Genomic DNA, 26,730 nt, shown 5'->3' with positions numbered 1-26,730 from the left:
TCGTTGGATAGCCAAGTTGCGGAAGTGCGCGCTCAGCAGAGGCTGGCAGCTTGAAATGCATTTACATTAGGACCTTGCGCAGCCTACAGTACATATCGACCTGTAACATGATTTGTTGTTGGGGATATGATAATGAAAGAATATCTATTCCACTGAACTGACACCGTTTCGAGTTCAGTAGCCTACCTGCGTTGTCCTGAGCGAGACCAATCGTTATTTTCATGCGTCTGGATTGGTCGGCTGGCGCGTTTACAGAGTTATGGGTGCATTACAGTCGTTACCTGATGAACCCGAATACAGAGATCTCTCAGAAAAGACCGGCTGTGAGTATTACGTTGTTTTCCTGTAGGATACGATTATAATTGTTGAGAATAATCATATTTCTGGGTTTATGTAATCCTGCGCTAAAGTGTTTCATTATTGTGAAATGAAACGCCCCACAGTACAGGATCCCCATAACAACGTCATCTTGTGTGGTAGGTGTTCTGGGGGCTATTTACAGAGCAAAACAGCATGAGTTATAGATTGCTGTAGGCGACAGCACTACTGGATGAGAATCTTTACAAGTAGCCTATTACAGTGTTTTCCCGAATGCCTTGCTAGGAGAAGAGCTACTGTTATACCCCTGAAAGGGGGGGAATATAGAAATGAATCACACAGAGGTTGCTTCAGCTTCACATCAGTGTAATTCATATTTTGCATAAAATCATCAACAATTTACAATTCACATGCATTTCTCAAGTGCACAACTAAATATATTCTTTACATTTGTATAGCTTTTACTATTGTTCAGTAAACCAGCATGCTACATTTATGCTACATATGTATTCTTATTTATTATCCCTTTTTAAAATGACATTATCAAATGCAATGGCAAACCTTTCAACATTTTTAAATGCATGACACATGCCTTTATGAATTATCACTATTAACTATCCCTGTACCGTTTCTATCTTTATACCATTGTTATACATTTTATCCCTATATAAACTCACTTCAATAAACAAAGACAACATGTATGAGCATGTATAAATTCATCTTAGTGCTCTACTTTGCAATAACAACATAATTCATCTTCACATTTCCCAAAAGTTCTCTCACTCACCCATTCACTAACACACACACACACAGGAGATGAGCATGGTCCTTCCCAGCTAGGTAGTTTATGCTTGTGGCTAGAAACTTCAGCGAGAATTTGAAACTTGGCTACCATAATTGGGACTTGGGAGAGTGTTCAGAATCATTCCGTAATTCTTCAACTAAAATGTAGACGTTAATGCCTTAGTTGTACATTTTCAGTGAAAATCACTGCAATAAATGTGCTTTAGCTGTCACCCAGGCCTTATATTGGCTACTCTATCTAGCTACTTCCCTCTCTTTACTGCTGGACAGCAGTTCTTGAACAAGTAAGTGGAATTGAAGAACACTGTGCCCTGTGTTGTTGCGGTGCCGGCTTGCAGCACAAACTCTCCCCATTGTAGTTGTGACATCGAGATGGTTACAAATTATTTATTGTGTAGGCTGCTATCCTATTCTAAATCAAATCAGTGGGATGGACAAATTGGCCACGTTAGCTACTGCCGGCGACATGTGATACAGTTGCCCAGTGGGAAGCAGCTCACGTTGGCAAGTACCTTGATACACCGTTGCACTGGTCATTCTCATCGGCTTGTTGTTACATTAGCTAATTGGCAGGTCAAGGTGACAAATACTACAAGTTATTTCTCCCATTGAAATAAGCATAATTTTATTTTAACTAGTGCCATGCTGCTGTTCTTGCCAGCATAAACTATACTGAACAAAAATATAAACGCAACATGGAACAATTTCAGTTACAGTACATATGAGGAAATCAGTCAATTGAAATAAATTAATTTGGCCCAAATCTATGGATTTCACATGACTGGGAATACTGATATGCATCTATAGGTCACAGATACCTTAAATAAAGGTAGGGGCGTAGATTAGACAACCAGTCAGTATCTGGTGTGACCACAATTTGCCTCATGCAGCGCACCACATCTAATTTGCATAGAGGTGATCAGGCTGTTGATTGTGGCCTGTGGAATGTTGTCCCACTCCTCTTCAGTGGCTGTGCGAAGTTCCTGGATATTGGCGGGAATTGGAATACACTGTCGTACACATCGATTCAGAGTCAATGGGTGACATGTCTGGTGAGTATGCAGACCATGGAAGAACTGGGACATTTTCAGCTTCCAGGAATTGTGTACAGATCCTTGTGACATGGGGCTGTGCATTATCATGCTGAAACATGAGGTGATGTCGGCAAATGAATGGCACGACAATGGGCCTCAAGATCTCGTCACGGTATCTCTGTGCATTGCAATTCCCATCGATAAAATGTAATTGTGTTCGTTGTCCATAGCTTATGCCTGCCCATACCATAACCCCACCGCCACCATGGAGCACTCTGTTCACCATGTTGACATCAGCAAACCACTTGCCCACACAATGCGATACACATGATCTGTGGTTGTGAGGCTGGTTGAATGTACTGCCAAATTCTCTAAAACTGTGCTGTGTCACGACTTCCACCAAAGTCGGTTCCTCTCCTTGTGATTGATTAGCATATTGCTTGCTGGTACACATTATGATACTATATTATTATTTTCGTTACGGCACTAAGGCACATTTCATTCTATCACACTATCATGTCTAAATTAAAAGCAGAACAAGGAGAAAACTGTTTGTGTCATGACTTCCACCGAAGTCGTTTCCTCTCCTTGTTCGGGCGGCGTTCGGCAGTCGGCGTCACCGGTCTTCTAGACATCGTCAATCCACTTTTCATTTTTCATTTGTTTTGTCTTGTTTTCCTATGTAACAGTATAATTTTAGACCGTCCCCTCGCCCATACCCGGGCGCGAACTAGGGACCTTCTGCACACATCAACAACTGACACCCACGAAGCATCGTTACCCATCGCTCCACAAAAGCCGCGGCCCTTGCAGAGCAAGGGGAACTACTACTTCAAGGTCTCAGAGCAAGTGACGTCACTGATTGAAACGCTATTTAGCGCCCACGCTAACTAAGCTAGCCGTTTCACATCCGTTACACTCACCCCCCTTTTGACCTTCCTCCTTTTTCCGCAGCAACCAGTAATCCGGGTCAACAGCATCAATGTAACAGTATAATTTTAGACCGTCCCCTCGCCCATACCCGGGCGCGAACCAGGGACCTTCTGCACACATCAACAGTCACCCTCGAAGCATCGTTACCCATCGCTCCACAAAAGCCACGGCCCTTGCAGAGCAAGGGGAACTACTACTTCAAGGTCTCAGAGCAAGTGACGTCACTGATTGAAACGCTATTTAGCGCCCACGCTAACTAAGCTAGCCGTTTCACATCCGTTACACTTACACACCTGGTTTTCATTTCCCTCATTATTTGTTGTGTATTTAACCCTCTGTTCCCCCCATGTTTTTGTGTGGAATTGTTAGTTGTAAGTGCTTGTGCACTTGTTTACTGGTGCGCGACAGGTTTTTTGTACCCATATTCTGTTGTATTTTTATGCTGTTGGTTTTTGGATTAAACTGCTCCGGCTACTACCTAGTTCTGCTCTCCTGTGTCTGACTTCCCTGCCACCAGTTATGTACCCCTTTACAGTTTGAGCAACTATGGAATGTCCTTGTGACTAAAGTCAGATGAAAGAAATGAAACTTGGTAATGGTATTAGACCAGATGAATCTCCTATATTTATTTAAGGGCTGTATTCTGACATGATGATAGAAAGACACTAGTGTAGGCCAGATACTGTATCTCCATGCAGTGGCTATAAAAGATTCAAACTGCAAATTGCATGTGTAGTAGCAACGTTTTTCTCCGGGTATCTTATGTACGTTTACAGTGTAGGCTTGATTGAACCACCATGAATAATATATTAGATATTGTGTTTACAGCTTCAGAAAAACCTTGCAAGCAATGAGGCCATGAACAAAGAGGCTTTTTTTTCTCTGTTTCTAACATTGTCTGAAATCCCCACCCTCAGTGAGTTTCCTCATACCACTGGTAATCCAATATTAGCTCATACTAGTTTGCCCATACAATAACCTGAGGAATGTATTGTTTGTACACACTGAAAAACACTCACTCACTCACTTTGTCTCAATCACTCGCTCACTCATAAACACTCACTCGCTCTCAACTCAAATATTGTGGCGATTGTTCGACATCAGTCCTTGTTTGAATTAATTTAAATACTTTGAGCTTATCCCTACTGTTCAGCCAGAACAGTTTTTTTTCTCTCAGACTACATGTAATATATAGTTTATTTAAGTTACATTAGAAATACACATTTAATAACAATGTATTTCTCTATACTCTATGCACTCACATAGACAATGACTGTCACGTTCTGACCTTAGTTCCTTTGTTATGTCTTTGTTTTAGTTGGGTCAGGGCGTGAGTTGGGGTGGGTAGTCTGTTCTTTTTTCTATGTTGTGTTTATGTGTTTGGCCTGGTATGGTTCTCAATCAGAGGCAGGTGTCGCTCGTTGTCTCTGATTGAGAATCATACTTAGGTAGTCTTTTCCCACCTGTGTTTTGTGGGTGATTGTTTTCTGTTTAGGTTGTTTTCCCTGACAGAACTGTGCGTGTTCATTTTCTCCGTTTTGTCATTTTGTTTGAGTGTTTTTTTGTGAACATTAAATATGAACAATTTCCACGCAGCGCTTTGGTCTCATTCTAACGACGATCGTTACAATGACAATGGGAGAATGCAAAGTGAAATAGTTTTTACATCTGAATATATACTTTTCACATGAGGAAAGATGGCATCAACTGAAAATAGAAGCTGAATAGACATTCAGCACTGGACTCTGCTTACACCGTGTGTATAATGTGTTAGGCCTGAGGATGTCAAATCAGGCAGCCTGAATGATACATTAGAGATCAGAACAGGACACAAACATAAATTGTAATTGCAAAGATTATAAAACAATTGTGTTCCATTAACAGCATTACTGTGCAGTTTGTCATGGTTTCCTGCCCATTCAGTGGTAACTGATGTGCTGCCTGGCATTTTGCTAATTGGAGATGCCTCTTGAAGATGCACATAATTTCCGCTCCATCCATCTAGGCCTCTAACCTGCTGTGGTAGGTTGGCAGGATGTACCTCTCTGTCTTGGACTCACGACAGTCCCTTTTTTTGTTCCTCAGTTTCCTTCGAGCAGATTGGAATCCTGCATAAAAGATTCAAGCAGTTGAGCCACAATGAAGACACGCTGAGGTAGGACTCTCATTTTTGGCATACATACACATCCTAACACACTTTATTTTTTAACTTGTGCTGTTGTTACTTTTGGGTTTTTAGACACACATGGGTGTAATCCTGGCATAATGCATTTCTGATTAAGTGGTTCTTCCCATCTCTTTAGCATAAACCAGCCTAACAGGTTTTGTTTTGCCTTTTGTTTAGCGGGTGTTATAATTGACCCGCTTCCTGCTGCAAACCTAATTATCTTCTTGTCTTTTCACTTGTAGACGTGATGACCTCAACACAATTCCAGACCTGTCATGCAACCCGATCCGAACCCAAATTATAGAGGCCTTCTTTGACAAAAGGTTGGTGTTTATCATGTTTATGTTAAGTACCTCATCAAGAACAAGACTTAAGGTTAACTGCTCTCAATATGCCCCCAGCTTTAACCTACATAGTATGATTTTCATTATACAGTAAGTTTGGTGGTTCCTCACAGGATTAGTCAAATGTGAGCCTGGTCCAGAAACAACCCCTAGCTACCCCTATCCACTAGCATTTGTGTAGATCGGAAAGGATGGAATATATATAATCTATATGGCAGTCATACAACCTAAGATATCAATATACAAGTTGGAGCTATTACCATATTGTATATGGTATCCATTTCTTTCACATTTATGTGACGTGCCTAGGATGTAGTGCCTGTGGGTTGTTTCTAGAATGACACATGGTTACTTTCTAATGAACATTACAGAAAATATATGTTTACACAATGAAGATATTTATGTTCCTTGCTCGTATGCCTCTATAGAAACTTCCATCAGAATGGTGAGGGGACTGTCCAGGAGATCAGCTTTGAGGAGTTCCTGGTGGTCATGTCCCACTTCAGACCTCCAGCACTGGACATGACAGAGGAACAGAGAGAGATTATCAGGAGGGAAAAACTCCGCTGTGAGTGCCATCATTAAAATGTTACTGTATGGTGGTGTTAAGATAGATGTATTGCAGATCAGTATCATTGGAAAATGTTACACTACATTGAAATGGATACTCAACATTATTGTTAGCGTGTGTACTTACTACAATGACATTGAAATCATTGGTTGTACAAGATACTGTACACGTTTGAGGTGTACTATGGCTCACACTGTGACTGGAATCAATAATGGGCACAATAATCTGTCAACTTTCTGACCTTTACAAAATGGATTCAGCAACTTCTCATGGAACAATAGGGACTGTGAGGGCATACACACACACAGATACACTCGAACGCGCACATTATTTTATAGTTGTATTGTTGGTGTCATTTTGTTGTTGTATTGTTTGTATAGCGTTGTATTTTACATTTGTGTGACTCTCCTTGTCTATTAGTTGTCGTGGAAATTCAACACAGGGACACTCAAAGTCAATATTAAATGAATCACTCTTTATTGTCAGCGAGCTGGGCGTTCTGCCAAAAGGTCTGAGGAGGGGGTCATGACTGTCTCCCCCTCTTATCTCTACCCAGCACCTATAGGAACCAATGATTGAGTGAGACAAGATGTACAATTCAAGGCTGTCCCCCCCAGTCTATACATTTTTCCTCCACATTCCCTACTTTTATCACTTCTATGATAATAATTGTTAAACATGTAATGAGAGACACTTTCTAACCCTTCATTCAGGGTTATGCAATCTAATTAGTATGGTCATACTATCATCATAATAACGGTTATATTTTTATTAACAGGATTGAATTTATAAAAAATACACACACATACACACCATGTTAATAACACAATTATGCAAACTTTTTAGCAATTTGGGATCCTCAACTCCTGAACAGGGATTCCAACCAAGTTGCAAGCTACCATTCTGGTTGTGGGGAATTATTCTTAGCTACAGTGGCAATGTATTCGGTGAGGTCAGTCATATTAGAAGAGTGATCTGGGACAAAAGTACAGCATTCATCGCAAATGATTGGACGAGTGCCCCCTTGACCTGCCAAAAGATAGTCAAGAGCCTCTCTGTTTTTCAGAGCCAATTTACGCAATTCTTTTAGTTCCCCATTCAATTGTTCCAGGGCAATTTGGTCATCCCTATATCCATCACGACTGGTCTGCCGACGTAATCGTCCGAGATGGTTTCAACAGGCTCTTCCATTGCGACGTCTCCGGCCCGCTAGCTGTCTGAATCGCTGTGTCTCCAGCTCGCCTAGCATAGTAGCGACTACTAAACGGCTCCCTGACTCGCCTATTGCTACTCTTTGGACCCTATGATCACTTGGCTACACATGCCTCTCCCTAATGTCAGTATGCCTTGTCTATTGCTGTTTTGGTTAGTGATTATTGTCTTATTTCCCTGTAGAGCCCCCAGCCCTGCCAAATATGCCTTAGATAGCCATTTTGTTCTACCCCCCCCACACATGCGGTGACGTCACCTGGCTTAACTGATGCCTCTAGAGACAAAACCTCTCTCATCGTCACTCAATGCCTAGGTTTACCTCCACTGTACTCACATCCTACCATACCCTTGTCTGTACATTATTCCTTGAATCTATTCTTCCACACCCAGAAATCTGCTCCTTTTACTCTCTGTTCCGAACGCACTAGACGACCAGTTCTTATAGCCTTTAGCTGTACCCTTATCCTACTCCTACTCTGTTCCTCTGGTGATGTAGAGGTTAACCCGGGCCCTGCAGCCCCCAGCACCACTCCCATTCCCCAGGCACTCTCATTTGTTGACTTCTGTAACTGTAAAAGCGTTGGTTTCATGCATGTTAACATTAGAAGCCTCCTCCCTAAGTTTGTTTTATTCACTGCTTTAGCACACTCCACCAATAAAGGTTTCCATCCCCAACTACAACATTTTCCTTCAAGATAGAACTGCCAAAGGGGGAGGAGTTGCAATTTACTGCAGAGATAGCCTGCAGAGTTCTGTCATACTATCCAGGTCTGTGCCCCAAAAAATATAACTTCTACTTTTAAATCCACCTTTCTAGAAACAAGTCTCTCACCGTTGCTGCTTGTTATGGACCCCACTCAGCCCCAAGCTGTGCCCTGGACACCATAGGTGAATTGATTGCCCCCCATCTATCTTCAGAGTTCGTACTGTTAGGTGACCTAAACTGGGATATGCTTAACACCCTGGCCGTCCTACAATCTAAGCCCTCATTCTCACACAAATTATCAAGGAACCTACCAGGTACAACCCTAAATCCGTAACCATAGGCACCCTCTTAGATATCATCCTGACCAACTTGCCCTCTAAATACACCTCTGCTGTCTTCAACAAGGCTCTCAGCAACCACTGCCTCATTGCCTGCGTCCGTAATGGTTCTACGATCAAACGACCACCCCTCATTACTGTCAAACGCCCCCCGCTTCTCCTTCACCCAAATTCAGACAGCTGATGTTCTGAAAGAGCTGCAAAATCTGGATCCCTACAAATCAGCTGGGCTAGACAATCTGGACCCTCTCTTTCTAAAATTATCCGCCAAAATTGTTGCAACCCCTATTACTAGCCTGTTCAACCTGTTCGACCTCAGGCAGTCTCAATGGGGGTGCCACAGTGTTCAATTCTTGGGCCGACTCTTTTCTCTGCAATTATCAATGATGTCGCTCTTGCTGCTGGTGATTCTCTGATCCACCTCTATGCAGATGACACCATTCTGTGTACATCTGGCCCTTCTTTGGAAACTTTGTTAACAGACCTTCGAACAAGCTTCAATGCCATACAACGCTCCTTCCGTGGCCTCCAACTGCTTTGAAATGCTAGTAAAACTAAATGCATGCTCTTCAACCGATTGCTGCCCGCACCCGCCCGCCCGTCTAGTATCACTACTCTGGACGGTTGAATATGAATATATGAATATTGAATATGTGGACAACTGCAAATACCTAGGTGACTGTAATCTCTCCTTCCAGACTCACATTAAGCATCTCCAATCCAAAATTAAATCTAGAATCGGCTTCCTATTTCGCAAACAAAGCCTCCTTCACTCATGCTGCCAAACATACCCTCGTAAAACTGACTATCCTACTGATCCTTGACTTCGGCGATGTCATTTACAAAATAGCCTCCAACACTCTACTCAGCAAACTGGATGTAGTCTATCACAGTGCCATTCGTTTTGTCACCACGCCCCATATACTACCCTCCAATGCGACCTGTATGCTCTCGTTGGCTGGCCCTCGCTACAGATTTGTCACCAAACCCACTGGCTCCAGGTCATCTATAAGTCATTGCTAGATAAAGCCCTGCCTTATCTCAGCCCACTGGTCACCATAGCAACACCCACCCATAGCACTCGCTCCAGCAGGTATATTTCACTGGTCATCCCCAAAGCCAACACTTCCTTTGGCCGCCTTTCCTTCCAATTCTCTGCTGCCAATGACGGGAACCAATTGCAAAAATCACTGAAGCTGGAGACTTATATCTCCCTCTCTAACTTTAAGCATCAGCTGTCAGAGCAGCTTACCCATCACTGTACCTGTACACAGCCAATCTGTAAATAGCACACCCAACTACCTCATCCCCATATTGTTATTTATCTTCTTTCACTTTTGCACCCCAGTATCTCTACTTGCACATCATCACCATCTGCATGTCTATCACTCCAGTGTTAATGCTAAATTGTAATTATTTCACCTCTATGGCGTATTTATTGCCTTACCTCCCTACTCTTCTACACACACTGTACGTATATTTTTTCTATTGACTGTGCGTTTGTTTATGTGTATCTCTGTGTTGTTGTTTTTGTCGCACTGCTTTGCTTTATTTTGGCCAGGTCGCAGTTGTAAATGAGAACTTGTTCTCAACTGGCCTACCTGGTTAAATAAATGTGAAATAAATAAATAAAAATTCCAGGAGGTTTGTAGTCTTAAATAAAGCCTTCAGAAGTTCTCATTATTTGGAACGGTTATCATAGCTGTCACCACAAACCCAACAGGGCAAGCATTTGATCCATTAAGATTCATAGTACATTATTGGTCATAATCTTAAAAGTCATTTTTCCTACCAATAACTTTTGGAGCACTCAAGGCCTGCGTTGGTCCCTTTGGCTCAGGACTCCTTCTACAATTACCATCTTCTGGGCCACTACTCCAGGCCTGCGTTGGTCCCTTTGGCTCGGGACTTATCTCAGCCTTATAGAAACATTCTGTCTCAGAGACAGGCCCATACCGACACTGTATGTACGTTTATATTGACATACAGTACACAGTGCATTCGGAAAGTATTCAGAGCCCTTGACTTTCCCACATTCTGATACGTTACAGCCTTATTCTAAAATTAATTGGATCGTTTTTACCCCCCCAACAATCTACCCACAATAATGACAAGGCAAACAGATTTGTAGACTTGTCCCTCCTACGTTGTCTTGGCTGTGTGCTTAAGTTCGTTGTCCTGTTGGAAGGAGAACCTTCGCCCCAGTCAGAGGTCCGGAGTGCTCTGGAGCAGATTTTCAACAATGATCTCTCTGTGCATTGCTCTGTTCATCTTTCTCTTCGATCCTGACTAGTTTCCCAGTAACAGCTGCCGAAAAGAAATCCCACGTGATGCTTGCCATTCAGGCCAAAGAGTTCATTCTTGGTTTCATCAGACCAGAGAATCTTGTTTCTCATAGTCTGATTGTCTTTAGGTGCCTTTTGGCAAACTCCAAGAGAGCTGTCATGTGCCTTTTACTGAGAAGTGACTTCCATCTGGCAACTCTATCATAAAGGCCTAATTGGTGGAGTGCTGATTGGTGAAGATTCTCCCATCTCCACAGAGGAACTCTGGAGCTCTGTCAGAGTGACCATCGGCTTCTTGGTCACCTCTCTGACCAAGGCCCTTCTCCCCCGATTGATCAGTTTGACCGGGTGGCCAGCTCTAGGAAGAGTCTTGGTGGTTCCAAACATCTTCAACCTCATAGCTTGGTTTTTGCTCTGACATGCACTGTCAACTGTTGGACCTTTATATAGGCAGGTGTGTGCCTTTCCAAATCATGTCCAATCAATTGAATTTATCAAGTTATCAATCAAGTTGTAGAAACATCTCAAGGACATTTGAACATCTTGGCATCTTGGCCATGTTCTGTTATAATCTCCACCCAGCTCAGCCAGAAGAGGACTGGCCACCCCTCATAGCCTGGTTCCTCTCTAGGTTTCTTCCTAGGTTTCAGCCTTTCTAGGGAGTTTTCCTAGCCACCATGCTTCTACACCTGCATTGCTTGCTGTTTGGGGTTTTAGGCTGGGTTTCTGTACAGCACTTTGTGACATCAGCTGATGTAAGAAGGGCTTTACAAATAAATGTAATTGATTGATTGATGATCAATGGAAACAGGATCCACCTGAGCTCAATCAAGTCTCATAGCAAAGGGTCTGAATACATATGTAAATAAGGTATTTCTGTTTTCTGTTTTAAAATACATTTGCTAAATTTCTAAAAAACGTTTTTTGCTTTGTCATCATAGGGTATTGTGTGTAGAGTGATGAGGAAAACATTCTATTTAATACATTTTAGGATAAGGCTGTAAGTAACAATGTGGAAAAAGTCAAGGGGTCTGAATACTTTCTGAATGCACTGTATTACTTCTACCAATATTCTTAATGCAAATGTCAAGACAAATGTCAATGGGAATAACAGCACACAGTTGAATCCATTTTTGCAAATTGGCTTATACTCCCATATCATCTTACCGATCTCACTGCAGAGTTACATTGTCAACGAGTTAGAGGGCTAATCCTTAGGGAGAAGTCCCGACCATCCAGCAGACCCAATGTGGTGAGATTTGTGTTGACAACACAAACAACAATGCACACAAAACAAACAAAACAACAACAACAATACACTTCTACCCTTTTGAAACGACTCACATCATGATTCATGCATCTCAAAAAAACAACAACAATGCCGGTTAAATCAAAATAACAAATACAATTTGAATTACAACCCTTGGTTACTCCATCTTAAAATAATTGTATCCCATAAGGTAATTCAAGGAATAGTAAAATAGACTAGAGAAAGGTTTCCCTCGTTCAGGGGCAGTGCTCTCGCCCTATCTCTCTCTCTTTATCGTGGTTCGAATCGCACATAAGACTATTGATAAATTAAAAACTTCTTTGTAATTACCAGTTTTTACATATTACATTTAAATATCACCCAATGTATCTAGCCTTTCTAGTGGGGGTGATCAGGCCTCACCAGAAAGTCAGAACAGACGTCAAAGGTCATTAACCTCTCTGGGATATGTGGGGGCTAGCGTCCCACCTCGCCAACAGCCAGTGAAATTGCAGTGCGCCAAATTCAAAACAACAGAAATCCTATAATTAAAATTCCTCAAACATACAAGTATTTTACACCATTTTAAAGATAAACTTGTTGTAAATCCAGCCACAGTGCCCGATTTCAAATAGGCTTTACGGCGTAAGCACACCAAACGATTATGTTAGGTCAGCACCTAGTCACAGAAAACCATAAAGCCATTTTCCAGCCAAGGAGAGCCCTCACAAAAGTCAGAAATAGCAATTAAATTAATCACTAACCTTTGATCTTCAACAGATGGCACTCACAAGACTTCATGTTACACAATAAATGTGTGTTTTGTACGATAAAGTAAATCTTTATGTCCAACAACCTCATTTGAAATTGGTGTGTTATGTTCAGAGATGCATTGTCTCAAACAAACATCCGGTGAAAGTGCAGAGAGCCACATCAAATTACAGAAATACTCATAATACACATTGCTAAAAGATACAAGTGTTATGCATGGAATTTTAGATCCACTTCTCCTTAATGCAACCGCTGTGTCAGATTTCAAAAAAGATTTACGGAAAAAGTACACCATGCAATAATCTGAGTACAGCGCTGAGACAACAAAACAAGCCATACAGATATCCGCCATGTTGTGGAGTCAACAGAAGTCAGAAATAGCATTATAAATATTCACTTATCTTTGATGATCTTCATCAGAATGCACTCCCAGGAATCCCAGTTCCACAATAAATTTTGATTTGTTCATTAAGTCCATCATTTATGTCCAAATACCTCCTTTTTGTTTGGGCGTTTAGTACACAATCCAAACTCACAGCGCGCAGGCAAGTCCAGGTGAAATTTCAGACGAAAAGTCATATTTCAGTTCATAGTAACATGTCAAACGAATAATAGAATCAATCTTTAGGATGTTTTTAACATTAATCTTCTATAATGTTTCAACCGGATAATTTCTTTGTCTGTCGAAATGCGATGGAACGCAGCTAACTCTCACGTGTGCGCGCGTGATCAGCTCATGGCATTCTGCCAGACCCATGACTCAATCAGCTCTCATTCCCCCCTCCTTCACAGTAGAAGCATCAAACACGGTTCTAAATACTGTTGACATCTAGTGGAAGCCTTAGGAATTGCAATATGACCCCATAGACACTGTATATCATTCAAACTGTTTTAGAAACTTCAGAGTGTTTTCTATCCAAATATACTAATTATATGCATATTCTAACTTTGAGGACTGAGTAGCAGGCAGTTTACTCTGGGCACCTTTTTATCCAAGCTACTCAATATTGCCCCCCAGTCCCAAAGAAGTTAAGGTGCATCCTTTCTAACCAATTAAAAACCCACTAAAACCTAAATATAAAGACCCCACACAATAAATCAAACACAGTTTTAACGCCACTAACAAATATTCATAACAGGTGGGCTGTGTGTGGGTGCTGGTGTGTGGTAAAATGTATGGTAAAAACAAACAAAATGTCCAGGCCTTACTTCATTTGGGAACTCCTTTAACAGCCAGATCCGGGTACCTTTTATATTGTATAGTACACGGTCTCAATAACAGCTCTCCTAAGGCACCTGCCTCAGGAAGCCTTTCAAGGGGAGAGATACAGAATCATTGGTAAACATGTATATAAAAAAAACTTGTTAGCGCACATTCCTTCAGTCCTGGAAGAAAGAAAATAAACATTTACTTAGTTTTCACTATGCTACATTTTAATCTGTCCTACAAATTCTTAGTCCTAATCAAGTTTACTGCATTTTGGGCAGGAAGTCTTGATAAAACCATGTGTGTACAGAATTATACTTCAGACACATCAGATGATACAGTGTCCTGTTAAGCTGAATAGACACCTTCTAAAGTAAACAATCCAAAACCCCCTTTTTTGTAGTCTTATCATTTTGACCTGTTGCATTGACATATGTCCTGTACTGACTGTCCCTGTAACATCAACTAGTCAAAATATGAAATCTGTTGTTTAACAAATCTGCTAGGACATTCAAACTTTGGTGCTGGCTTATCAGCTCAATATTCGGTACTAAAACTCGGTAATCTCCCTTATTACTTCATTTGCATCTTGAATGATTCTTGTCATTACTTCCTATGCACCATATGTATCTTCAACATTTTTCTTTCTGCTACTTCCTATACATAAACAAATTACACCTCATGCTCAATAACACCTCGTGCTATTAGTAGTGGCTGCAGACCATGTAGACACTTCTCTTATAAATGCCTACAGACAGCTGTCAGCGGGGCTTTATTGTGGTACCGTTACTTGCCCTCACTCTAGTCTTCTCTTAAGACTAGTTCTAGCCTCAAGACTAGTGGTACAATTTTATGTTTAGTTTTATTTTATTTTTAATTATACAAATTAATTTAAATTGACTTACTAAAATTCAGATGACATGTCCCTCAGAGGTTCACAGATCAGGTATCTTCTCCCGGGCAGCTCTCAATAAAAGTCTGGTCTGGGAGGGTCCACGTTGTCTTTGGTCAGACGGGAAATTCAGTTACGCTTTCTCACTGTCTCCCTTGTAGACCTTCACTGGGATGCTCCACAGGTGGAATCACTGATCAAATTGTCATCGAAATTCAACACAGGGACACTCAAAGTCAATTTTAAATGAATCACTATTTGCTTTGCCGGGGCAGTCCCGTTACTTCTCTTATATACTTCTTACACAGACAAGCTACATAGGCATGGTACATAGGGTTGGTTCCTGCGTGTGTCTGGCACCGTCTCATATCTTAACTTATAGAACATATTCTGTGCATTCTTCCAAAAGGGCTGGGGGGGGGGGGTTCATGACATTCTCCCCCTCATATCTCTACCCAGCACCTACAGGAACCAATGATTGTATGAGACAAGACGTACAATTCAAGGCTGTCCCTCCAGGCTATACATTTTTCCTCCACACAGTGTATCAGTGTTTTGTTACTTGTCATGTTTTGTGTTTTTTTGTGGATCTCAGGAACAATGCACAATGCACACAGAAGCTGCTGCTTCTGCAAAAGATAAATCAACAAACAATAACAAATACTGTATATCCCATAATATACAGCATTACTCAGCAAATGCATTACAGCGATGCCTCGTGACACCTGCAGACCTTTGTTAAGGAAATATTTGTAAAGACAGACCAACAGAAAAGAGTTTAACACTTTCTTATTTTTCCCCCAGTCCTATTTAACATGCACGACACAGACAATGATGGAACAATCACTCTGGAGGAGTACCGACATGTAAGCCACTGCCTAGGCCTATCTCTCAAGTACAAAAATACACTATCTGCCTATCACTGTTGTAACCATGACTGCCTTGCCCCTGTATGTACTGTAGGTAGTGGAGGAGCTGCTGTCTCGGAGTGGAGCCCTGGGGAAGGAAACGGCTAAAGGCATAGCAGACGCTGCCATGCTGGAGGTAGCCAGTATCTCCATGGGTCACATGGTACGGCTGCTTTATAAACATTATATTCCTCACTCTGAGTGTTAGACCTGGAACCTATTATTAGTGTTTTTATTATTATATTCAATTAATCTCATTCTTCATTCTCAGGAACCAGATGAGTTTTATGAGGGGATCACTTTTGAACATTTCCTAAAGGTTTGTAAAACAACATTATTTTGTGTCTAAAAGAAGTCATGGCTTTAGCTTTTCTTTTTCAATGGTTTTGCAAACGAACACTGTATAGCTTCAAAATATGGTTAAAACTTTCATTTTGATATGATGGATGGTCTGTCCTTGCATCCATTGCTCTGTCTTAGAATTTTAAAGTGGTTACATTTCGCCAGCCCCATCCCTCTGCTGTTTGCCAATAGCAGCACAATTGTTGTCTTGTTATTAGAGTGCACATAGTTGAAGGCATCATCAGAGTTTAGTAACTATGTAATATACTGGTAGTAAAACAATTTATTTTCAGATACTGAAAGATATTGAGATTGAGACAAGAATGAACATTCGCTTTTTGAATATGGACACGACGAACCTGTGCAAGTGAGGATCTTCCACCTTTTTTATTACTATGCAGCACCAGCACTCTTTTATGGTTTTTATTTAGTGGCCAGTTAGGGCACACTTTAAGCAGTGACGTGCGGTTGGTGTCTGGGTAAGCACTGGCTGTTATCAAAGCCAGATTTACTCACAAATAAACCTTCATGAAACCCAAGTTCACCATACAACAGATAGCTCCAACAACCAGTTGTGACACAGGCTATTAACCAAAATTGACAACAATGTTCACCAAAATGTGACCAACCGGCTCGATTCGGTCTTATGTATCAACATTTTAAATGGTGTTTTTTACATTGGATAAAAGTAGAGACTCAGAGATCTAGAAAATTGTATATCATACACTCCAGTTGAGGAACAATGGGAAAGTAATTCTGCTTAGAAAGTTGTTAAACTTATAACCCCACTTTTGAGAAAATGTCCCTTGAATGTTTTGGTACACCTACTGGAGAGCTCATCTTTGTCTACACCAATTCAGAATCGTTCACACCCTCTTAATCCTCAGCCCCACCCATCTCTTTAAGGATTCACATGTGAGGCCATGTGCTAAGCAGAGTGAGTAGGGTAGTGTACTAAACAACCAAAGCTTTCAAGACTTAAGGCTGGTTTACACTACGTCTAGCGTCATGCCTGTAGACAGTTGTTGCAGTGACATCATGGACATTCTATTGTCGTCCCACAACAAACTTGTCATTGTTGTTATGAAAAAGTATAAGGACAAAACTGACAGGCTGCATGATATCAGCAGCCTGGTGGTCCAAAATAGCATAACTGGTGTATTTTAACACCAATAAATCCATCCGCTTAAAAATGTATTTAGTATATGTCAATCTAGCAAACCAGACAACTAAAACCAACTTTCTAAACAATGTTGTGGTTTGTTTCTTGCTTGTTAGCCAGCTATCTATCGTTGAGTTAGCTGGCTAGCCAGTTCAAATAATGACCATATCATATTGCTGACAATGTCTTTACTTTAACTAATTTATATTCTTTATTACAGGAAAATAAACTCACAACAAGATCATTATTTGCAAGTTAATGGTGAGCAGAAAATAGCTTAAGGTTGTGAGTGTGACAAAATAAAAGCAGGGCATTCTACTGGAGAATTTTAGAACTCGAACACTGTCTCATTGGCCTAATGTTATATCCTAATTTGACTTTGGTGCAGGTCATTTTGTTCTTCACCTTACCGTCTCTTGTAAACGCACACTTTATCAAATAAAATCTAAGTTTACTTGTCACATGCACAGGATACAGAAGGTGTAAACGGTACAGTGAAATGATTACTTGCATAGTGGAGTTTTTTGTTTAGACATGTAGCTAACTAGTTAAACAATAAACCATAATCCCAACTCATAACGTTACTACCCTGCATGAATCTGCTGGTAGCTAAAAACTAGCCAACTAGGTTCAATATTAGTTAGCTCGCTAACATTAGGCTATAACTAGCGATGCAAATGGCTCTTAGATACAAATAATATTACTACACAGATCATACATGTAACGTAACCTAGTGAGCCAGCCAGCTAACGTTAGCTAGCTAGCTAACAGTACACTTTAACTTGCAATGAAAATTACTTTCTGACAAAATTAGAAACAGTTCATTTCTGAAAATGTAGCTAGCTAGACTCTCTTACCCATGTACATGGATGAATGCTTCTCCCTCTCACGAATGCCATAGTTTCTCTTAGTTTGAAGATGTAATCCGGATACTGGTGTTTTATACAACAGCCTTCTGTGTGTTCTATTTTTGACTCCCTCCGCATATTTGCTATCAAACGGCAGAATTTCCTTCTCCTTAGCTATCATACTCTGCATTCACCGGACATTCCACTGATTTCAAAACGTGGTCCTCCAGAAAGTGGAGCGCATTAGCAACACTTTTGTAGTTCTTCGTGATATCTTTAAAAAAAGTTGCGTTAGAAAGGATTACCTACACATACTGAGCAGCTTATGTTATAGACAGAAGTGTGCTACATGGCAGAACAATCTGAACTCATCTCTCGGAATGTCCAGTCCATCCATTATCTCAGCCAATCCTGGCTAGCGGGAAGGTTCCTGGCTTTTTCCGTGGCTAAACCAACTAAGCTCGTAATTTAACAATTGTATTTCGTATTTACAGATTGCATACAAGTTTGTTATTAAGGCACATGAAAGTTCACATGTCCCAGAAGGCATTTCTGCCCAAAAACACATTTTGATTAAAAAAATGTAAACATTCAAATGCCACTCCTGTGAAGTAGTGACACACAACATACGCCTAGTTAACTGAAACGAGTCACAAATGTAAATACCTATGTAGCCAAGATACGATTGCGACATATTTCATATCATCTGACAAAATGATGCACTGCTCAACTCAAAAATAGACCTATCTAGCATCCACAGTTACAACTGGTAGGTGGCACTAAAAGACCAATATATGGACACATTTCATCCGATTAATTTGCAACACTAACTCCATCGCCTTTCACAATGGATTTACAATTCTTCCAATGTGCTTCTCGCACAAACACACACACACACACAATAATATTACCATGTGAAATATTATTACACACACACACGTATATAATAAATAATAAATAACAAAATGTTTATATCAACAATCGAAATGACTGAAAAATGCATTCAAACGGTCGTGTGGGATACACATCTCCAAGGCCTCCTTCGGTTCCAATTTCACATTGACTCAAAAAGTAATTCCCATTACGTCCACAAAGCTAAAGCAAATGTCCAAGATGTCTAAAAGTCGGGGTAAAACGTCCTAATTGGTACAGCCCAGTACTCACTTTTCGCCTGCCTGACACATGACACCTGTCATGCCACGTCTTGTAGAGATCATGTATGCTGCCTCTATATGGTCTTAACTTTCATTTTAGTTGACATTCCACTCTTTGAACCCTCTAAACAGTGCGTTCCATTATTTCAAATTGTTTGAGGCGCAGTAGAGTGTCAATTTGTCAGGTTATTTTTGCTAGTTAGCTAGCTTTGTTCAGTTCAAGCGGTGCGAGCGTCAAATTATGTAGACATGTCCAAATGCACAGTTTACCCCAGGCAATACCCACACAACATGTTTAGGCAATACGCATCCGTAAAATATGAAATCGGCTCAATGCAACACATGAAGATACTTCAAGCTAGGCAAAGCAGCGATGCCTAAGCTGACCCTGTCTATTAACAGTGACTGGAGGAAGGCATGAATATCCTAGCGCCTTTCCTGGGTTTTGCATAAAAAACACCAGATTCACTGAGAAAAAACATTAACAAAAAAAAGAATGAAAATGTTTTATACAATTAGTTTTTTTTATTTGGCTTTTCATTATCACAGGGTCAACAGGGCCTACCCTGACTGCACGTCGCTGACTAAGTACACTGACAAACTATTAGAAAGCTCTGTTTGTGGTTTGGTTTTGGGTTGTTATGAGCTTTTGATCGGGGGAAGATTTAAGCTTCTACTGTCTAGTAGCTTCTGACACTGTTATGTTTTTACAAATGGACTGCATTGAAAATATGAATGAGTAACTATGCAAATATACACAGATTAACAGTTGGTATGTTATGAATTTAGCATGCAGTTTTAATGACAACCTGTATCTGTCACAACATACCTTTTTATGCAAGAATATAAACAATGCACTAAATGTTATCAAACAATAATCAATTCAATAGCAAAGCAATAAACCAGTAATAATATCGCAATAAAGCAATAGCCAATCATGCAGCGCTATGATTAAAGTGCATGCAATTCATCTCCTATTATACTGTATCTATGGCACTGTGTGGAATGAGCAAAAACAAATTGCACAAGGAAAACCAAGAGCATGCGGCTTCTGTCTATACCATCATGCACACCAAAATTGTTGTGCTGCCACTGCCATCAATTTGGAATCAAAGGTTAGATTTCCATATGCATTAACAAGTTACTGACCAATAGAAACAAAGTACTTATTGCCGTTGTGATGTTTGACTGACCAGCCTAGCATACTGGTATACAGTATAGCATACTGCAAATGTACTTGAGCTATGGCAACACCCTCCTGATATTGAAGATTGTTCTTTCAAGTCAAATGTGCATCCGACTTTTACAAAGAATGAAACTTACGCAGACAAGCATTTGTTGACTGTTAGAAATGGGAACAATGTTATCCCCCATATATGAATGTTAGCTACGCATGTTAGCTGTCTTTGTATTTGAATATACATACATCCATATACTGTATGTTTGTACTGTAAAATAAAATATTTTCATTCCTTTTTTGGGATGTTATTGTAGCGAGGAATAACGTAAATGATGTGACCTTCTCTTTTTATTGGGATAACATTAAAATAGAACATGTGTATGATTTTGGTATTAATTTGAATGATGTAGGAATTGCAGCATTTTTTTTAAACTCTCGTACATCCTTGGAGAGAGATCAAGAATGAAACTTGAATTTGCTTTGAGCTTAATCAACATCAAAGTGCATTTATGTAATTAACCTTCTCACAAACCATCAACTTTCACATACCTCATATACTGTTTTTCCCAGACATCAGTTAAATCATTACTCCCTCAGTCATAGTGTTTATGCTGTGGTGAGGGTGGTCACCCTTACCTTAGCCAAACATGACAAACACACCACAGACCTCACTGCCCATCTAAACTAGTTTCCATTCAACTCAGGTTGTACTCTCATGGTCATCATGCTCTTGCAGCGACCAGCCGCAAAGTGTTTCCCTGTCTGTGTTTGTTATTTTGCATTTGACCAGTTTTAGATCATCTGTTTTAAATCACTGAATACAATGACCTAGTAGATCAATGAAATAGAAAGAGCAGTGTTGAACTCTTCCTCTATTTCCTTTCGGGAACATGGCGTTAGCAGCGTTGTTTTTATAGTGGACGGGGTTTCACCTGGCACAAATTTTTCAAGAACTTCCCCATTCTTAATCAATGGATCCAGTACAGCAGGAAGTGTTCTTCTCCAATGGAATAATCCCCAGAATGCCAATCCTCCCTTGGATCTAATCTACCCAAACCTTGATGCATTTGATTATAATAATGGTCAATGGGATTCTACCAGCAGGCTGCTGGCGGGCTACACCGCAACATGAGAAAGCAGGGGAAGAGTGGAGTCCGGGAAAGGGCAAAGCGCCAATCTGTCACGCATTCTCCTGCCTTCTATCATTCTAGAAAATGCCCAGTCTCTTCGCAAAACTGATGAACTGCAAGCCCATGTTAGTTTCCAACATGAATTCAGAAATGCCTGTATTCTGTCTCTTACAGAGACATGGTTTAAGAATATGGACTTGGACTGTGAGTTGGTGATTGACTGGTTTGGGGCACCTATATGCTTGGACCGAGAGGCCCGAGGTTACCGAGGTTACCGGTAAGACACTGGGTGGTGGAGTGTCTTTATGTGAATGAGCGCTGGTACAAAACTGTAGCCTACTGTTTAGGGGAAAACTATGCACGAAGGATGACGAACTGCTATACGTGTGTTTGGGCCGCCACCATCTGCCCCAGGAATTTCCTTAAATATTTCTCACTGTTGTTTGCATTCACCCGAAGGCAAATGAGAGTAATACTCCAGGCGACGCAGAAATTACAAACTAAATTTCCAGATGACCCGAACATCATCCTTGGGGACTTTTCATCAGTACGTCACATGCCCATCAGAAATAACAACATCCTGGTCTTATGTTACGGTTATTTTAAGGGAGCGTATAAATCCCCCCCTACCCCAGTAATGGGCACAGCTGACAACAACTGCATTGCCCTTATGCCGGTGTATCGCACAGCCCTGTGGAGGGGTAAAGTGCTTACATAGCGGATTAAGAACTGAACTGAGATTCCTCCCTGACCCTTCAGGGGTGTATTGAATGAGTGTACAGACTGGGACATGCTTAAAGAGTCGTGCTGATATTGACGATCTCACTGATGCTGTTAGCTCCTGGGTTTCATATTGTGAAGATGTAGTCATCCCAGATAATGTTGTGAAGGTTTACGTACCCCAATATTAAGTCCTGGATTAGAAAGTCTGTTAAACAGTAAGATAAATGTTAGTATGGAAACCTTCAGGAGAGCTAAACAGGTGTACAAGGAAACAATTGAAAGAGAACTTGGTAACAATTTAGTCTCTGCCTGGGATAGTATGAAAACTATTGTGGGGATAATAATTTTTTTTTTAAAGGTGTCACTAGATGGCTTTAATTCTGACAATCAACTGGCACAGGAGTTTTACCCCGGACCAGACAATATAGGCAGCCGTCTGCTCACCTCCTGTGCAGAGAAACTAGGCCCTATCTTTAATTATGTCTTTAAGTCGCTCAGCCAGCAGAGGGTGCCAAATCTATGGAAACAGTCTACTGTGATACCAGTCGCCAAGAACAACCACCCAAAGGTTTTTAACGACTACAGACCAGTCACCTTGACTTCCTTGGTCATTACGTCCTTTGAGAAACTGATTAAGAAAGCGCTTCTGGACAAGACACAGCACCTTCTTGATCTGTTTCAGTTTGCATATAAGGCTAAGTGGGGTGTACAGGATGCTACTGTCACCCTAACTGACCTTCCGTGCAAACATCTAGGGTAGAAAAAAAAAAACGAATGGAAATGTTTTATTTGTTGATTTCTCATCTGCTTTTAACACCATTCATCCCCATCTGTTTGTGAACCAACTCACTAATGCTTTTGGTGTAGACTCTCATGTAGTGGGTTGGACCTCAACTTTCTAACCAGCAGAACCCAGAGCGTGAGGGTGAATGGATGCCTGTCAGGGGAGCTGTCATCATCAACAGGCTCACCCCAGGGATCTGTCTTCTCATCACTCCTCTATACCCTGTACACTGATGGTTGTCGTAGCCAGTACGAGAACTGACACGGAAGTCCCCCTACCTACAGAACATTATCATCAAAGGACAGGACAGTGTAGACAACTACAAGTATCTTGGCACAATGATAGCTAAAAGTGGGCAGGAAAGTCCAGCAGAGTAGTCTGTCTGACCTGTACAAGAGAACAGATAAGTGGTGATGAAGGCAGAATCCATCCTGTCTGACTGTGCCCATCCCCTACACCTTGAGTTCCAGGTCCTACCCTCTGCCTCCCGGTGTAGATTCCCCACTGTTAATACTAATAGGTACAAGCACTCTGTCACCACAATAGCCATTTCCCTTGTGAATATAGGGAAGATAATGAGGTAGGCTAGGGGTGATTTTGAGGATGATGATGGTAAAATGTTGTTGATGATGATGAAGGTGATGTTGCCGTTGTTTTTGGGGTTTTGTCAGCACAAGATGTTGACATGATGACCTAATATAGGGAATATAGAACACTTTACTTATTAGACAACTTTGGCTCACTGTACTTTTGTGCTTCTGATAATGTTGGTCACTAGTAGGCCTACTGTATATATTAGTATTGATGGCTATTAGTATTGATGGACCAGCTAGACCATTGTATTCACTAGAACTGTCTGTCATTGTAATCCATGTGGATTTTATATTGTTTGTTCAATGTTGTTTTTAATTCTCCTTTGCTGCAAAACCAATTTCCCTCTGGGACAATTAAAGTTGAAACTTGAACATACTGACCTAATTGTATTGTGCGTGCATTCTTGTAAATGAACAATGATTTACCATCGTTGACTGTAATTTGCTTTTATTTGTTTTCAGCACAGTACATTACATTTACATAAACAACTCCCAAAGGGGAATACTCCTGCAGACTTCCTGGTTCTCCCATAAAATTTGCCAAATTTATCTGAAGGGAGTTTTTCTCTGTCTGTTCTTTGTGAGCTGACTGACTTTTAGCTGACTGTAGCAGCTTTCATCATCCTCCCATTTTCCCTGTATATATATATGACCTTTCACCTCATCTTGGATATAGAAAATAACATGATAAATAGAAAGCTTAGGTTCACCTAAAAAGGATGATTATCAAGTCTGTTTCAATCCCAAAGGGAATCTATGTTAATGACCTTTTATTCCAATGATGTTTTAGGATTTCAGATGTTGCTCAGACTTACCCACTTGTCTCTTTAAATAAAGTTCTGGGTTAAAACAGGGAACTTGATTCATGACCTAGAGTGTATCCCTCCTCAACTTCCAGTTTTGCATGAGCTCGTGATCTAAGGAAAGCCTAGAATATTTCTGATGGTATTTGTCTGTACTGCTTATTTGGATTGTTTTCGACATATGCTCACTGTTACCAAACTGTTACATTCATTCATTCATTCATGTCAACTGCCAACACGTTTACTTAACAACCGTTATCCACCCAAGTAACACTCACAACATACTTTGGTTGTAATTGGCACCTGATCATGTAAACTGACAGTCCATTGATAATTAGTTTGACATCGAATGTTTGAATAATCATGGAACTCTTGTATTGCGCGCCAGTACAGATCTCCCTCATATGCTGTAATGCAGATTATCATTACATCTATATGAACACATCACCCCAGAACACACAGATAATCTGACCCATACACACCCACACCTTGTGACTGGCCAGACAGAAGCCCGCCAGTTTCACAGAATCTTTCCAATCAGATGCTGTGCTGTCTTCAAGACATGCGTCATTGTGAGATGAGATCACAGACTCAGTGTCTCAATTGCTTCCTGGTTTAGAATAATCTCTCATGTTTGGACCACTGGGTTGAATTTTTGCAGTGTAAGGTTAACATCATAGACTTTACTTGAGCACATCCTGTGAAAAGCATTATGTGAAATTAGCTTACAAAACTATAAAAGTGACTCAGATTTTATCAAAAGAAATTCATTTTAAAATCTCACAGTATTTATGACCCTATTGTACAAAAATACTGCAGAGCAATATTAACACGAGTTAATACATTCTCCACACAAACATAATATACAGTGGGGCAAAAAAGTATTTAGTCAGCCACCAATTGTGCAAGTTCTCCAACTTAAAAAGATGAGAGAGGCCTGTAATTTTCATCATAGGTACACTTCAACTATGACAGACAAAATGAGAAGAAAAAAAATCCAGAAAATCACATTGTAGGATTTTTAATGAATTTATTTGCAAATTATTGTGGAAAATAAGTATTTGGTCAATAACAAAAGTTTATCTCAATACTTTGTTATATACTCTTTGTTGGCAATGACAGAGGTCACACGTTTTCTGTAAGTCTTCACAAGGTTTTCACACACTGTTGCTGGTATTTTGGCCCATTCCTCCATGCAGATCTCCTCTAGAGCAGTGATGTTTTGGGGCTGTTGCTGGGCAACACAGACTTTCAACTCCCTCCAAAGATTTTCTATGGGGTTGAGATCTGGAGACTGGCTAGGCCACTCCAGGACCTTGAAATGCTTCTTACGAAGCCACTCCTTCGTTGCCCGGGCGTTGTGTTTGGGAGCATTATCATGCTGAAAGACCCAGCCACGTTTCATCTTCAATGCCCTTGCTGATGGAAGGAGGTTTTCACTCAAAATCTCACGATACATGGCCCCATTCTTTCTTTCCTTTACACAGATCAGTCGTCCTGGTCCCTTTGCAGAAAAACAGCCCCAAAGGATGATGTTTCCACCCCCATGCTTCACAGTAGGTATGGTGTTCTTTGGATGCAACTCAGCATTCTTTGTCCTCCAAACACGACGAGTTGAGTTTTTACCAAAAAGTTATATTTTGGTTTCATCTGACCATATGACATTCTCCCAATCTTCTCCTGGATCATCCAAATGCTCTCTAGCAAACTACAGACGGGCCTGGACATGTACTGGCTTAAGCAGGGGGACACGTCTGGCACTGCAGGATTTGAGTCCCTGGCGGCGTAGTGTGTTACTGATGGTAGGCTTTGTTACTTTGCTCCCAGCTCTCTGCAGGTCATTCACTAGGTCCCCCCGTGTGGTTCTGGGATTTTTGCTCACCGTTCTTGTGATTATTTTGACCCCATGGGGTAAGATCTTGCGTGGAGTCCCAGATCGAGGGAGATTATCAGTTGTCTGGTATGTCTTCAATTTCCCAATAATTGCTCCCACAGTGGATTTCTTCAAACCAAGCTGCTTACCTATTGCAGGTTCAGTCTTCCCAGCCTGGTGCAGGTCTACAATTTTGTTTCTTGTGTCCTTTGACAGCTCTTTGGTCTTGGCCATAGTGGAGTTTGGAGTGTGACTGTTTGAGGTTGTGGACAGGTGTCTTTTATACTGATAACAAGTTCAAACAGGTGCCATTAATACAGGTAACGAGTGGAGGACAGAGGAGCCTCTTAAAGAAGAAGTTACAGGTCTGTGAGAGCCAGAAATCTTGCTTGTTTGTAG

The 26,730-nt window shown here is 40.8% G+C and overlaps 1 protein-coding gene across 2 annotated transcripts; it reads left to right on the top strand.

The window, feature by feature from the left end:
* tescb (tescalcin b) lies at positions 1-24,035 on the top strand. Of its 2 annotated transcripts, none has more exons than XM_021602715.2 (8): positions 1-323; positions 5,175-5,244; positions 5,499-5,579; positions 6,029-6,168; positions 15,636-15,697; positions 15,795-15,902; positions 16,011-16,058; positions 23,188-24,035. In XM_021602715.2, the coding sequence occupies exons 1-8, from the start codon at positions 260-262 to the stop codon at positions 23,293-23,295; spliced, it is 681 nt and encodes a 226-aa protein (XP_021458390.1). In that variant the 5' UTR covers positions 1-259; the 3' UTR covers positions 23,296-24,035. The 2 variants fall into 2 exon arrangements, with proteins under 2 accessions (XP_021458390.1, XP_036833323.1); XM_036977428.1 differs by lacking the exon at positions 23,188-24,035 and adding an exon at positions 16,375-17,222 and having other exon boundaries at positions 3-323.
* Positions 24,036-26,730: the final 2,695 nt, after the last annotated feature.

This window comes from Oncorhynchus mykiss, chromosome 5, assembly GCF_013265735.2.
Source record: "Oncorhynchus mykiss isolate Arlee chromosome 5, USDA_OmykA_1.1, whole genome shotgun sequence".
NCBI classification, from domain to species: Eukaryota; Metazoa; Chordata; class Actinopteri; order Salmoniformes; family Salmonidae; genus Oncorhynchus; species Oncorhynchus mykiss.
The sequence above is the reverse complement of the archived record's forward strand: the minus strand, read 5'-3'. Positions and strand labels throughout refer to the sequence as shown.